The 14911-nt window shown below is 58.4% G+C and overlaps 1 protein-coding gene across 1 annotated transcript; it reads right to left on the bottom strand.

The window, feature by feature from the left end:
* Window positions 1-57: 57 nt before the first annotated feature.
* Window positions 58-13390, bottom strand: DUSP15 (dual specificity phosphatase 15). The gene is made up of 17 exons (XM_059863019.1): window positions 13168-13390; window positions 12539-12949; window positions 10904-10937; window positions 8918-9000; window positions 8424-8473; window positions 7721-7795; window positions 7089-7260; window positions 6707-6917; window positions 3586-3654; window positions 2917-3278; window positions 2324-2513; window positions 2082-2122; window positions 1722-1827; window positions 1329-1430; window positions 852-1247; window positions 621-739; window positions 58-516 (listed from the first exon to the last, which is right to left on the bottom strand). Exons 2-17 carry the CDS (start codon window positions 12557-12559, stop codon window positions 376-378), a joined length of 2172 nt encoding a protein of 723 aa, XP_059719002.1. The 5' UTR covers window positions 12560-12949; window positions 13168-13390; the 3' UTR covers window positions 58-375.
* Between the last annotated feature and the right edge of the window lie 1521 nt (window positions 13391-14911).

Below are 14911 nucleotides of genomic sequence, written 5' to 3'. Positions count from 1 at the left end.
CCGTGCTCTGCTTGGACCAGCACCAGCCCCCTCCCCAGAGCCAGCCCCCAACACCCATACGAAAACACAACCTTTATTTCTAAGATTTGCAACAGCAAGTCCTGGCAGTGCAAGGTGCAAGGACAGCGCCAGGTCTGCCCTGGCTTGCTGAATAGGCACACAACAAACCCCACCTGGGAGACTCCTGAGGAATAAATACAGCAATCACAGGGGCAGCAGCACTGCCCACCCAGCTAACATCTGTCCTTGTCTGGTCCCACACACTGAGCACCCTGAGCACTCTGCCTTGGGACATGCAGCTGGAATGGAGCCATGGGGCTCAGAGCCTCCCACTCTGAGACTTTACAGCAACTGGGCTCTCTTCTCCCACCCAGTTCAGGGCTGGCAGAGTTGTTTGAGGACATGGAGAACGTGGCTGGAGGTGCCAGGGGCACAGGGCTGGGGGGAATTGCAGAGCAGGGTTGGCCTCAAGCGCTGGGCATGATGGAAGAGCTCCCGAGCGAACACCGGCTCCACCTGCGGAGGCACAGAACAACAGAGGATGGGCACAGGTCCGTGTCCCTGCCTTGCAATGGTCCCTGTGCCTGGCTCAGGGGTCACCAGCCCCAGTGGGAACTCACATGAGCCATGATGAGCTTCTGGAAAGGGTGCCCAGCTCGGGTGGGGTATTCCTCCCCGAAGCACAGGTAGATCTGGTACTGAGGCAGGAGCTGCCCGTTGCTCAGGTAGTCCCGCACCTCTGCAAGACACAAACCCTGTCAGGGGACACGGGGTCCTCACAGCCCCCATCAGCCACGGGAGGGCAGGACCTGCCCCTCTCCCCAGGGGATCGGGGTGTCCAAGGGACTTACGCTGTATGTATTGCTGTGTGTCCAGCAGCTTGTAAGTCCTCTCCCTCTCCAGCTTGTTGGGCCAGTTCTTGTGCGGGGCCAGCGGCCCGTTCCAGTACACCCTGCCCTGGCACTGGCGCTTCATGAAGACCCCCTCAGGTGCTACCCACAGCAGCACCCCACGCTCCAGGTGGGGCAAGAGCCTCTCCAGCACGTTGGTCATGCAGGCCACGCGGCCATGGCCACTGAGCACCTGCGGTGGGGGGAACTGAATCTGCTCCATGCAGGAGGGGCCGTAGAGGCGCTCGCTGTCGGCCGGCACGGCGCTGGTGGTGATGCGGCAGCCCTCGGCCGTGCGGGTGGTCACCTCCTTCACCAGCACATCACAGTAGTACAGGCGGATGTGCAGCCAGCAGTCTGGGGCAAAGGGAGGGTCAGTTCATGGGCAATCTGGGCTGGTGGGGCCACCCAGGGCATTGCCTGCAGCATGGCTCCTACCTGAATTGTTGACATCCTCCACAGGGAGGTAGGACTGGGGTCCGGGAAGAAGCTGGCCGTGGGTTGGGTTCCAGCCATAGAAGATTCCCCTCACAAGGCACCCTGGACCAGGGCAGAGATGAGGTGGTAAAAGGACATAGACAATTACTCCAAGGGCTCCCAGGCACTCTCCTGGCCCAAGGCCCTAGGCTCACACTTCCCACTATGTTTGCTCATTATTGGGCCTCATCATACCCCCTAAGTGTATTGCTTTGCTGGGGTAGGGTGGGAGTCCTCAGCCCCTACCTCAATCCCCAGAGGGGTTGCCTGCATGAGTGAGAGGAGTGCAGGATCCTGGCAGAAGTGAGCACTCCCTGCCCCCAGTCCCATCCCACCGAGAGGGACACTCCTCACCTCGCTCTGTTGGGTGGCCAGAGAACCAGGGCTGTGGAGAGACATGGGCACTGTCCAGCATGTCCTTCGGGCTTTCCTCCTTCTTCGGACTCCCTGCTGTGCTGCCCTGGGGGTGGGAGGAGCTTTGGTGAGGGCTGAGCTGGCAGCGGGGGATCCTGAGCCAGCTCCCTCCTCTACCATGGACGCCATAAGCCAGCAGATCCCCTGCCTGGGTCTGGCAGTGCGTGGCACAGGGGACCCTCTCTGAAGCCCCGTGGGACAAATACAGGCAGTGTGCAAGCGGGACAGCAGCTGATGGATGAGGGGGGGATTTGAGGGTCCCACCTTCTCCCCTGCCTGGATGGCACAGGGCAGGCTCACCTGCTGGTCCTCACTGCCTGGGGACTGTATGTCGCTGTCCTCTGCAGAGAGCAAGAAAGAACTGGTGAGCCCCTGGCAAATGGCAGGAACAGTCCCAGGGAAGACAGCTGGCTGTCTGGGACACCCAGAGAGGAAAAGGAGTGGGGAGGAAGGGTAATGTCTGTGGGGCAGGGGGCTTATACAGGCATGGTTCAGGTACCAACCCCACATCTGCCACAGGAGGAGGGACAGAAGGGACGTACCTGCATCACAGGCTCTGTCAGTCACGATCTGATACACCTTGTAAGGCTCGGAGATGTCCAGCTGGCTCCGCTCGGGCACCTCCTGGAAGTCGGTGCTCTTGTTGAGGGCGCAGCGCAGCCGCGTCTTCCAGGTGGAGGGGTCGGCCTTGTCCGTCCCTTCGTGGTACTTCCCCTTGTAGATGGCCCAAGCCTGAGGGACAGAGGGTGCCCTGTACTGTGGGGGGTGCCACAACCTGACCGCCGGCTCGGCTGTCCAGGGGGGTCCACCAGCGGGGTGGGGGGGCAATGGGGAGCCGGGTTGTCCGGGGTGCCGGGGGAGCACACCGGCAGCCCCGGGAGGGTGCACGGAGCTGGGCGGTGTGTGCCAGGGGTGTGCATAGAGCCAAATCCTAGCGCTGCGCACAGAGGCAGGTAACGGAGAGACCTGGAGGTGCACATGGAACTCGGCTGCACAGGTGAGCTGGGTGAGCGATGCCGGGGGGCGCACGGAGCTGGGCACTGGGGAGCCCCGGGCAATGGGGAGCCCCGGGAGCACACAGGCAGCCCGGTGGCCATTCCCAAGGCCGGGTGGGACCGTGGGGAGCCCGGGGTACCTTGAAGAGCGCAGCATCCTCCTGCTGCCGGTAATCCTGCTTGGCCGCGTGCTTCCAGGGGATGCGGAAGAGCGTTCGCTGCCGGTTCTCCCAGCGCAGCCCCGGGTACCGGCCGCTGTCGATCTGCGCTATCAGCCACTCCTTCAGCCGCATGGGCGCCCCCGGCTCCGCCATCGCGGCCCGGCGGCGAAACCGAAAGCGGCTCCGGCTTTCACTTTCCCTTTCCTGGCGCACGCCGCAGGTTCTGTCTGCCCCAAGGACGGGGGGGACGGTTCTTAAATTTTTTTCTCTGCTCCACTTTTCCCAACGCAGCAGCGTCAAATACCCGTGTTCAGGAAAAAGTGATGTCGTAATCGACGGTTACAGTAATGGGAAGACCTGGAGCTGGTGCCTCCGGGAGGGACCCCCAAAAAAGGCATCCCCGAGGTTTCAGATCCTCACAATGTGTGCTCCCATGTACACTAGTGCACCCATGTACACCAGTGGTGATTTTAGCCTCTTCCCGTTGTTCACCGGCTCCTGCAGAGGTTGTGGGTGATTGACCCCCACCCCGGGAAGTGCCCTTTGTTAGGCAGAGGGTGGGCGCCCATTCCCGGCTCTTGCCTGGGGCTCCAGCCTCTTCCTGCCGTTCAGAACACAATGTGCAGCTCGCACTGGTAATTTACATACCGAGATACCTGCACGAGGTGCATTTCTCAACACACCGCGCCCTGCACTCGCGGAAGGGGGGCAGGTACACTGCATCCCCGGGAGAGGGGACAAGGCACCAGAAGGCACACGGAACTCTGCACCCCTCCCAAATGCTTTCCCTAAAACTGTCAGGTCTCCCACATGCTCCCTGAAGGGGACAAGGGACCCTACTCCCTTTCCTTCCTGCGTTGGGGACCCAGCCGGACACATCCCTGCTCCAGGGGCTGCGTCCTCCCGTGGGACCAGCTGCTCACTCCATGGCTGTGGGGAGCTGCAGGGAGCTGCGGGAAGAGCACGGGGTTTCCAGGGTGGTGTGAACAGTCACATGTCCCCATCTCTCAAATCTCTGCTCTAATGCTCACGTCTGCCTCGTGGGGCTCTAAGTGCCGAGTCGAACGGGAAACGGGTGGGAAGGGTGGGTGAGCTGTGCCAAGGGCTGCCGGGACCGGGGTGGGACACATCCTGCCCCAGCTCCCCATTGGCCCCCAGCAGGGCACAGGCTGAGTCACTAGGCCACCCTGAGGTGACACTGCCGTTGATTCCTCTATCACTGCTGCAGAGTTTCATGTCGCTGTGCAGGGAAACCCTGCTCCTCTGCCCGGCTGCTGCCCCCCAAGTCTCCTTTTGCAGTCACCCAGGTCTCCTTTCCTGCTCTGAGTCAGAGAAAGTCACCTCCGGCCGAGAGGAGAAGCAGAGTTTCTGAGAGCTACTGGGGCTGCAAAGTCTCCAAATGAATAATCAATGGCAGAGAGCCCAGCCCTGGGCTTTCCCAGAGGATGTGAGGACAGGGCACAGCCACGTGGCGCAGAGGGCACATGGGGCCACATGGGGTGTGCGAGTGAGCCCCACTGGCAGGGGTTTTCTCTCCTTACTGAGCCTGCCCGCGACCCTTTTGTTGCAAAGTGAAGCCCAGGCACTACCTATGCCCTCCATCTGGGCGAGATGTGGGGCCACGTTCTGGGAAAAGGGCCTGGGAACTGACAGAGAATCCTCATCTCCCCTTTCTGCCTTGGGAAGCTGTGCTGTGGCAAGGAGTCACTGCGCGGCCTCCCAGTGGCTTCACTGATAACATCCAAGGCCGGGAGATAATCGCAGCCGCCGGCTCGTTTGTCAGCCCCAGCCCGCCGGGATCAGTTTGATCGGCCGGCCGGCCGGGGATTTCATGTGGCACGGCAGCCGCCCGCTGACGCAGGACCCGGGGGATCCAATTACCCGGGCATCAGCGAGGACGCTCAGAAGCTACATTCCCCACTGTATTCCTCACCCAGCTTCTCCCTTCCCGGGGAAGGTGAAGCTGCTTAACCCTTAAACTTTTCATGCCAAAATGAGCTTCAAAAGGCAGTCAAACATTAACTTGTAGCTAACCCTGCCCTTGTCCGGGTTTTTCCAAGCTGTGTAAACCAGATCTGCCAAAATAAATACGTTCTGCTGTGCTGTGGAGCTGAGCTGGAGGGCCCTGTGGGGTTTACAGTGGGAACAGGGGAATCTCTGGTTGCAAACACCTTGGCATAAGGTGTCCCAGTGTGAGAGGGTACAGCTCTGCATGGGGCACAAATCCAGCCCAGATGTGCGATCCTGGGCTGCAGGGCTTCCACCCTGCTGAGTGCTGAGGAGGTCAAAGGGTGCTGGAAAGCCTGGCCTGGGGCTGAGGGAGTGGGTAGAAGAGCCTGGAAGGAACTGGAAGGAGAGTGGGAACCCATGGCAGATGGTGCAGGAGCAGTGAAGGATGATGTACCCCTGGTTATTCAGTTCGCTTGGTATCTACCCAGAGAGGGTAGAACTCCCAGTCTGCCTGGGTCACCCCAAGGCAGCACCCAGCTCAGCAGACAGATGCTGGCAGCAGGAAGGAACCTCGGTCTTGAAGCTTTGTCTCCTGGAGGATCCCTTCCCCCTAGAAGAGGGTGGGCAGGGATGAGGGGGACCCCAAAAACATGCTCTGAGTCCCAGCAGGGACAATGCTGATGACCCAGCTGGGCATCCTCAGAATTTTTCCCACCTGGGACTCTGCTCCAGGAAAAGGTGTAAATGGGACAGGTCTGGGGCTTGTGATACTCAGCTGGTGCCAGGCTCCCAGCACTCCCAGCAGCTGGAGGAGCCCGAAGACTCCTGGACCTCATGGATCCAGTGAGTGGAAAGGCTAAAGTGAAACAGGCTCCAGGTGAGCTCCCACCTGCTGGAGCAGAGCTTGTCCCCTGAGAGCCCTGCCCTGGCACTCACATTTCTGGCCTCCCTTGTCATGTTCCTACAAGGCAGCAGGGTGAGCCATGTTCCAGGATGCCAGTGTCCCCCAGCCCATTCCAGAGTGTCCAGCAGCAGCTCCAGACTGGTCCCATGCTGGGACCTTCCCCCTTGGCATCCCCGTTTCAACCTGGCCATCACAGGAGAGTCAGACCACAGAGAAGGGTATTTATTACTGGGGAACATATAAAGTCTTTAAGCAAAATGGCTTAAGGCTCTGCTCTAGTGAGGTCTGGCCAGGTTAAATGCTTGGTTCCCACCTGTTACAGATTGTGCCCTGGGATTGGTGGGAATGGGGTGCAATGGATTCCTAAAGCTACAGTGCTTGCTCAGGGCTTGTGCTTGGCCAGTCTGGAGCTGGACCCTTGCCTGGAAGCCTGTGTGGTGGCATTAGCTGCTGGCACACTGGTGTGTCCCTGCTCTGCAGCCACCTGGATGCTGGGAGCTTGTGCTGCTGGTGGGAAAACTGCTCTGAGGGGAGCACCAGCTCTCCTGTGCACCCTGAGGCCATGCAGTGGGTACCCAAGTGCTAAAGCTGATGCTGCCAACACCTGGGTACTGGCCTGTGGCAGAAGAGACCCCTCTGTGTTCTGCCCCAAGCAGGAGCCTGCAGTGACCCAGGGACAGAGATCTGTGTCCCCAGCACAGCGGATGTGAAGATGAGCCCAGCATGTGCTGCAAAGCCCAACAGTCTCCATGAAACCTGCCCAGAGAGAGGGTGGCACGTTCCCACCCCAGAAGAGAAGAAGGAGCTGGGCTTTGTGCAGGTTCCTGCCCAGTGCTCCCTGTCCCACTGTGTTGCATCTCCTTCATCTCTCCCAGGCTGTTGGGTGATGCTCACTGCTCTCCCTTGGCCTGGGTCACTTCAGACAAGCCGGGATGCAGGAGAACGTCCTCTTCACCCGCAGCAGGAAGGGACTTGTGCTCCTCATGTCTCTGGCTCTTGGGACCAGTCCTTGCACAGCTCCCTCTGTCCTGGACGTTCCTTCTCTCCCTACTGGCAGCAAGGCCTTTATTTCTTCCTCATCATTGAAAGGGGACATCCCATACTTCTGCTTCAGGTGCCTGCGGACCTGGGGAAGGAGCGAGAAGTAAAATATCGTGCTGATTTACAAGGGCAGGTCCAAGCTTGCCAGCAAGGGGAGCAGGGAAGAAGCTGAGTCCCCTCAGGATCTGTCCTTGCTCTGGGGCCCATGGCAGGCTCAGCCACGGAGCAGGGCACAGGTGGCAGAAGCGGGTCCCACCTTGCGGGCTGCACTGCCGCTGAACTCAGACAGCTGCTGCCTGAAGCCGGGGTTGGGGTTGGCCACGGGCCGGATGGTTCGGATGGCATCCAGCACCTCCTGGCAGCTCAGCTCCGTGACAACCATGACATAGGCAACGACCACGGTGGTACTGCGGGAGATGCCAGCCAGGCTGGCAAGGGAAAGTACAGAAGGGCTGATGTTAGTGGCACACCCTGACCCCATGCTTGCCTCTTCCTCCACCCCTGTGCCTCAGATATTTCAGTTCTTCCTCTCCAACGACTTACTCTCCCAGAGGCCTGAGACCTTCTAAGGTCCTGGCCATCAGTGCCTATAAATACCCACTCCTCTACAGAGAATGGGAGCAGCAGCCACTGCCTGGCTGCCTGCCTCAAACCCTGCTCATCCCATGTACTCAGCTGCAGCAAAAAGCTGCCCTGGCTCCAGGACTGCCTGGATCCTGCTGGGTTTGAGTCACAAGCCACAGCGAAGGGCGGATCCTGGGTGGGTCTATTGGCACAGAGCCCTCTGGCACAGGCTGGCTCTGATCAAGGGTTGCAGCTGAAGTGAGGGGCTGGGGGCTGTATCTACTGAGCTGGGGGACACAGCAGCAGGCACAGGGGAAGCATTACCAGTGGACGAGGCAGTTCCCTCCATGCAGGCGACACTGATGGATAAAACTGATGCATTCCTTGAAGTGCCTCTTGCTAGAAGGAAAAATAAACCAGACAGAATGAGAACTTCAGGGGTGGAACAGCATTTTCAGCTGCAGGCAGAGCAGCCCTGTATGTTTGAGGTGTTTTAGGGGATCTGCCAGTCACTGCTGAGACCTGAACAGCCCAGTGCTGTTTATTCCCAAGGAAAGGTGGATTTGCCAGCTCATTCTGTGCTGGGGACACAGAAGGGGACACTGTGCTGGGGATGCACGGGGCTGCCCTGTGACTTGTGTGACTCATGCTGGGGCAATGGGACACTGGCTGCTCGAATCTCCAGCCACGCCTGTGCCCTTGTCTGCTTCCATACCCTTTATGTGCTCTCCCCTCTCCAGACACTTCCTGGGGAGATGCTTGCTGCCCCTCTCCATGGGTGCTGCAGAGTGGCTGCCCCTCACCTCACCCCAGGGCTCACACCCTCACAACAGTCACTGAACTGGGATGTTGTTGGGGTCCAGGGGTGGTCCCTTGCCCTGTAGCATCACATCTCCAGCCTGCGGGTTGTTGTGTTTGAGGAGCTGAAGGGAGTTGGAGCACATGGAGGGCTTGAAAAGCTGTGAGTCCTCACCTTTGGTCACCCTCCCGCCTCCCTGCATGTCCCCACCATGCCCAGGGTACTCACATGTTGGCTTCAGGGGTGTCAGGCAGGGGGATGCGGAGGTAGGTAATGTCCTGGAAGCCAGAATAGGAAGAAGAGAAGCTCAGGCACTGAAGCCAGGGTGTCATACATGGTCAGAGCAGGGCTGGCAGTGCTTTTGCTCCTCACCCACAGCTGCCTATAGGGTTTTGCTTCCCCCACACAGCACCCCCCCTGCATGGGGATGGGGCCACATTCTCCCTGGGGTGAAGGGCAGAGCAAGGGCACACCAGCAGCTCTTGGGAGAGGATGGGAAACAAGAGGAGTCTGGAGAGCTGGAAATTGTTTCCCGTCAGCGTTCAAGGTCAGGTTATAGTCACAAGATAGCCAATTTCCCATGCCGGGGGGCGGCCCAGCCTCTCTGGGATCAGGGACCAGGGAGAGGTGTATATGCCGTGGGATTCTCAGAGGGGGAAGGAAGATGCAGCATGGAAGGAGCTGCAGGAATCTACAGGGTGACATCTGGTGCAGGACCCTACCTTCAGCAAGGGCTGGGGGGATTCATGGATTGAAACAATGTGGGTGATCTTGTTCCTGCTTAGCTGCTCCAAGTCTTTGGCATCTGAAAGATAAAACCAGTCATCAACATGTATTCATTTCCTACCCTTCTCTTCCCACAGTGCTCCCACCCTGCTTCTACAGCCAGCCAGCACACAGAACCTTGCTCCAGCAGATCAACTGCATCCCACGCCCACACGCAGCAGTGTAGACATGGGCTAACATGGAAACCTGGAATGCCAATCACATGATCCCGAAGCAGAGGCCTCTCCCTGATCCCTTCTCCTTGCTGCTCATGCTGGCTGAACCATTCACACCTGCACAGAAAACTTCAGGGGTCAGCAGGTAGTGTCCCTCCTGCCTGTACTTGTCTCCACTTTGGGAGGAGACGTGCCCTGCCCACACCTCCTTGATCAGGCACACACACAGCACTGGGACTTGCTGCAGCCTGAGAGAACTGCTTTATCTTGTGAACCATAGAAGTGGAGCTGCACCAGTTTATATAATCTCTGATTTTCTGTAGAAAACACCTGAGCAGTGATTTGCTGCTCTCTGGTCTGTTCTCTCTGCAGCTGCATGGACAGGAATGGGGTGTCCTTGGCTGTAAGGGGCAATGCCCTGCCTCTCACCACCACTTCAGCATTCTGGATGTGATTCTGGCCTCTAGTCCAGCACAGCAGTTGTTGCACAGGGAGGGGAGCGTGCTTGTCTTGCTGAGCAGCTTCCAAGTGTCTCCCTTTCATGCCACAACCAGCAGATGCAGCAAGTGTGGCCAGAGAGGAGGGGAAATACTTCCCCATCCCATTCTTTTGGGTTTCTAAACTTTCACGTGCTGTAAAACCTTGGCTCAGGGATCCAGCCCAGGAAGCACTAACGGCATGATGTGAATTTTAATAGGAGCGAGTCTCAAGGGAGATGCTCTGTAGGGAAGCTGTGCTCTGTGTGGGGAGGGAGATGAGGACTCACACACCTGTCACCTTCCCAACTGCCTCAGCAAGCAGTGACACCAACTGTTGACACTGGAATCAAGGCTTACCGAGGCTGGAAAAGCTTCCAGTTGGAGGAGATGCCTCTGTGAGCTTAATGTTGCGGGCCTAGAATCTTGTCACCCTGGATTGCTTGGCAGAGTGATGAGGAGTGCTTGGATGGCATCAGGCCTAGGCCCCACAGCAGAGGCTGCTCACAGGACCCCCCCTGATGGCAGCTGGGTGTCCTTGTCCCTCTGCTCCCAGCAAGCCACAGCTCCCCCAGCCCAATCCAAAGTGCTCCGTGGGGAAAAGGGAGAACAGGGCTGCCATTCCAGTGACATTTCCTTAGCAATTCACACCAGTGGTTTAAAACACGTGCATCACTTACAGCAGGAGTCAAGCCGGCAAAGGAGCCATCAGGGAGGCAGGAGTACTTATAAATGCTGGTTTGTCATGGCGGATGCCAACGCTTGGTCATTAACTGTCCCCTGACAATGAAAATTCCTTAAAATAGTGACTTGGTGTGAGAAGAGGTGACTCTGCCTCTGGGAAATTCCCTCCTGAGGGCGGGCAGCCACCTCTGGCCTCTTCTACAGCTGCAAAACTGGGGAGCGTTACCCTGAAGTGCCCCAGTCCTGCTCCCTTGCACCCATGTGGCACCACCAGCTCCTCTGCTCCTGGCAGGGGATCCCATATTTCCTCCTTGGCTCCTTTCCCCCATGCATCCCAAGAGCTCAGGGCAGCTGTTAAAAAAGGAAACCATGCAAAGGCAGGGGTCTCTGCTTTGCCTTTCCCACAGTGTCTTCACTCCCACTACTGCCAACCCAAACTGGGTGACAGAGCAGAGCAGGCCGTGGGTGCAGGCAGAGCAGTAGGCGCAGGCAGGGTGGTGGGTGCAGGCAGGATGTCAGGCAGCACCTGCAGGCAGGGAGACACCAGCTCAAGCAAGCCCCACTCCCCAGGTGGAGAACATCTCTGCAGCAGTGGGGTTCCACTCACCAACGAAGTTCCCAAGGTAGAGGCCAGGAAGGATCTGTGGGACACAAGGGGAAGTGGCAGTGTGAGCAGTGACCTTGTGCTGTGGTACCCATTGTGCTGGGACCCATGCTGGGAAGCACTGACCATGGTTGGAGGGCCAAAGTTCTGGCACTGACATGACCATCCAGCCCCAGGGCAGGAGCGGTGCTGGAGCAGCTGGACCTGTGCATTCCCAGGGCTGCCACTGCCCTGGCATCCAGGATGTGGGCTGGATGTAGCCCTGGCACCTTCAACCACCTGGCACTGCACTCTCATGAGTGCTGGGAGCCAGACACAGCTTTTTTATTGCTCCTCTTGTTTATCATCAATTAGTCCTCCGCTGGGGGTTACTACCTGAGCTCAGCAAGTTGCATACACCTTTGTACAGCCTTGGATTATACCCATGACCTGTGGAAGCCCTGCTGCACAAGGGATGGGAAAGCAACAGGCACAGAAAAGCTTGTAGAGGATGTAGCTGTTCCCCTCCCAGCCCTGAGCTCTGCTCCCCTCACTCTGCACTGCAGGAAGCCCATTTCTCACAGCTCAGGCACAGATTGCTCTGGACACCATGCTTTCAGCTCATTTCCCCTGGGAAATTCCACTTCTCATGATGAAAAGATAATTACTTGACAAGGCCTCTGTTAACAGCACTGCAGATGCAGAAGCAGGACACCTTGGAAACCTTGTCAGCCAGAGCTATTTCAGAGCTATTTTATATTCCCCCTCACTCCCAGCCTGGGCAGTGAGTTCAATCCTGTATCCAGCTAGTTCTCCACCAGTTTCTCCCTGCAGCAGTATTTGGTGCTCAGGGCAGATGGAGGTGATTTTCACCAGCACAGCTGGACTCACACTTGTCTCACTGCTTACATTTGGAAACATTTCTCTCAATTGAATGGCTTAAAGAAGGAAAGAACGGTTTTGTGGTTTTTTTGTTTTGGTTTGGTTTGGTTTTTTGGGTTTTTTTTGTTTGTTTTTTTGCGATTCCTGCGATTTTAGATCAATTTCCTATCGACAGGGTGCCTTTAACTCACAGCTGCGGCACTGAGAGGAGCGGGTGAGAGAGCGCCAGTTAGCAAGGGCAGCTCCCAAGGGCAGGACACTGAACCATGAATAAACAGCATGTGCCTGTCCCCAGCACCCTGCTGACCCGCTCCTCAGAGGAGAAAACGGGGCAGCACATAAATAAAATAGTGCACATCCCCTCTGCCCCATCTTGTCCAGCCCCATGCACAGCCCAGCCCCGCTGAGCAGGGGGTGCGGGACCACCAGGTTTGGGGTCATACAGGGCTCACAGTGTGTGCGTGGTGCTGGTTCCTTGGGATTAAAGGTGTTGGGAAAAGTTCCCCCCTTCCTTGAAGGAACTCGCTGTGACCCCCTCCCTCCAGCTCTCCGGGCAGCTGTCAGCTGTCCCAGTGCAGTGTCCCTGCCTGTTTCACCTCCGGTGTTGCTTTTCGCAGATAAACAAACAAACAAAGAGCCGAGCCCTGGGCCGGCAGGTGAAACGCCACTTGGCGCGGCAGAGGCAGCCGCCAGGTAAGGGTCTCCCACCTCCGGTACCGGATGAGCGGCCCGGGCACGGCCGAACTGCAGAGCAGCCGCCCCAGCGCTCCCCGTTACCTGGCTCATGCCGTTCCCCATGGCCGACGGCGGGCGCCGGGGGTGGGGACGGGACGCGGGTGTCCTTGTCCCCAATGCTGCCGTCCTCCCCGTACCCGGGCGCAGCTGCCGTCCCCGCTGCCTGGTCGGGTTTCCGTCATGAAGAGCTTGGCTCCCCCGGGATCGCTGCTCGTTCCCAGCGCGGCGAGGCCGGGCCGGTGGCTGTGCCGGGGCAGAGAGCACCGCGGCCGCCGTCCTCCGCGCCTCCTGCCGAGGCCCTTCCCCGGCTGCTCCGGCGCTGCCGCGCACCGGCTGCTGCCTGGCCGGGAGCAGACAAAGGAGGAGAAACTCCCCCCCTGCGCCGTGGCGTGGGAGCACGGGGCCGCGCTGGCTGCTGCCTGTCGCCGCTGCCCGCGGCCGCACAAGGCTGCACTGTTGGGAGAAGAACAAATCCTTTGTCCTGCTTCATCAAGGAAGGTCTGTGCGGCCACGCGGCGAAGCGCCCGGCAGGATGCCCACCCCTGCCCACGCCATGCCCACCCCTGCATGCACCATACCTATCCCTGCCCTGCCCGCAGCGTGCCCACCCCTGCCTGCGCCACACCTCTCCGTGCCCTGCCCGCTCCAAGCCCACCCCTGCCCGTGCCCACCTGCAGTCAGGTGCGGCAGGATCCCTGCCCTTCCCGGGGGCCTGCAGGAGTGTCCTGGGGACTTCGCAGGGCCGCAGGATGGGCAGTACGAGCGAGGAGCAGGGTTGAGGGGTTGCCCAGCAGCGCCTGTGGCCGCCAGCCCGCAGGAAGGGTCAGGCCGGGGGTCGTGGGCCGGGACAGGCCGGGGCCGCGGTGGCCGTGTCGGGGTGCGGGTGCCCAGAGCGCCCCCTGGCGCGCAGCCGCGCGGTTGCCATGGGGACGGGCGCGGGCTCCGGCGCCCTCAGGGGCAGGCGGGGCCCGGGGGTCGCGGCCCGGCTCCTAGCGGGGGCCGGTGCGTTCCCGGTGGGCTCCTGGCGGGTTCCCGGCTCTGTGTCCCAACTCCTGCACATCTCCGGGGCAGCATGTTAAGCCCCATATGCTCTGTGTGCAGGTGAGGGCAAGGATAGCCCCTCGCTCCCCAAGCTTCCAACCGTGTATGGGGAGTATGGCTGGTATCTATGGGCAGGTTTGGATGCTACAGGCAAAATAGGATTAATTAGGTTGGAAAAGATTTCTGAGATCGTGGAGTCCAACCTAGGACTGAGCACTGCCTTGTCAACCAGACCAGGGCACTGGGTACTATTCCCAGCCCTTCCTTAAACACCTCCAGGGTGATTCCAGCATCTCCCGGGAAGCCCATTCCAATGTACAAACACCGACAGCCCTGTCCCCTCCTGGGCACTGTCTCCTGCAGCACACTGGCTGAGCAGGATGTGATCCCACCAAGGAGCCTTAGCCCTCACCAGGTGAGGATTTGAGCAGCGTGCTCTAGTGGAAGGTGTGCCTGCCCGTGGAATGGGGTGAGCTTTTAAGGTCCCTCCCAACCCAAACCAGTATGTGACTCTGTGGAGGGAGGTTGAGGGTGGTTTGTAACACTGGGTTGACCTGCAGTGGATCAGCAGTACTGTGGCTGGGCTGCTGCAGGGTCACTGTGGGCAGCTGCCTGCCCTGGAGAGGGGGATGCTGGCTGCACAGAAAACCTACAGCAGAAATGGTGGAACATGGACTGTAAGACTAGCTCTGTCTTAGCCCCCAGTGTTATGCAGAGAGATAGAAAATTGAAATTGATCCTTTTCCTCCACAAAGAAAAAGCAGTTATCAGTGGTATCCATATTTATTTATTTTTTCTCTCAGAATATGTGGTGCAGTTGATCCTCAGAAGCTTCTCAAGGGCAATTAAAGCAAGTCATACTGTGGGAGCATTTGTTATGCTGAATCTTGTATTTTTCTTTCTACCAAGCTGAGTCAGAACAGCTGCTTAGCAAAGGATCTGAAGAGCTTTCAGAAGCAGTTGAAAGGGAAGCGGGCAAGCCTGAGGCAAGAAAACGTGCCTCTATTCTGAAGACCCTCAAAATGCCTTCAGAGTACTATTTGTTTGTGGAGGAATTTTGCAAGAACCCTGGCATCACTTGGGTTATGAAACTGGTAAGCGTGTGCTCTCCCAAGGAAAGTGAGAGATGAATGGATGCCTTCGTTCTTCAGAGGGAGAGGAAAATATGCAGGAAACCCGCAGGAAGAATTGGGCAGAGCAAGGTAACATGGAGCAGTGCTCCTGGCCAGGTTTCTGATCAACATGTACCATCAAAACACTGCTTCTTGTGTAAGAGTTTATTTCAGCTGCCAAAAGTCAGCTCAGTTTATTTGTAGAACCAAAGTTAACTCAGTGGTGAAGGTATAAAGTGCAGAGCTCTCTGTGGAGGAACAG

The sequence above is a fragment of the Haemorhous mexicanus genome, chromosome 18 (assembly GCF_027477595.1).
Source record: "Haemorhous mexicanus isolate bHaeMex1 chromosome 18, bHaeMex1.pri, whole genome shotgun sequence".
Classification (NCBI taxonomy): Eukaryota; Metazoa; Chordata; class Aves; order Passeriformes; family Fringillidae; genus Haemorhous; species Haemorhous mexicanus.
The sequence above is the reverse complement of the archived record's forward strand: the minus strand, read 5'-3'. Positions and strand labels throughout refer to the sequence as shown.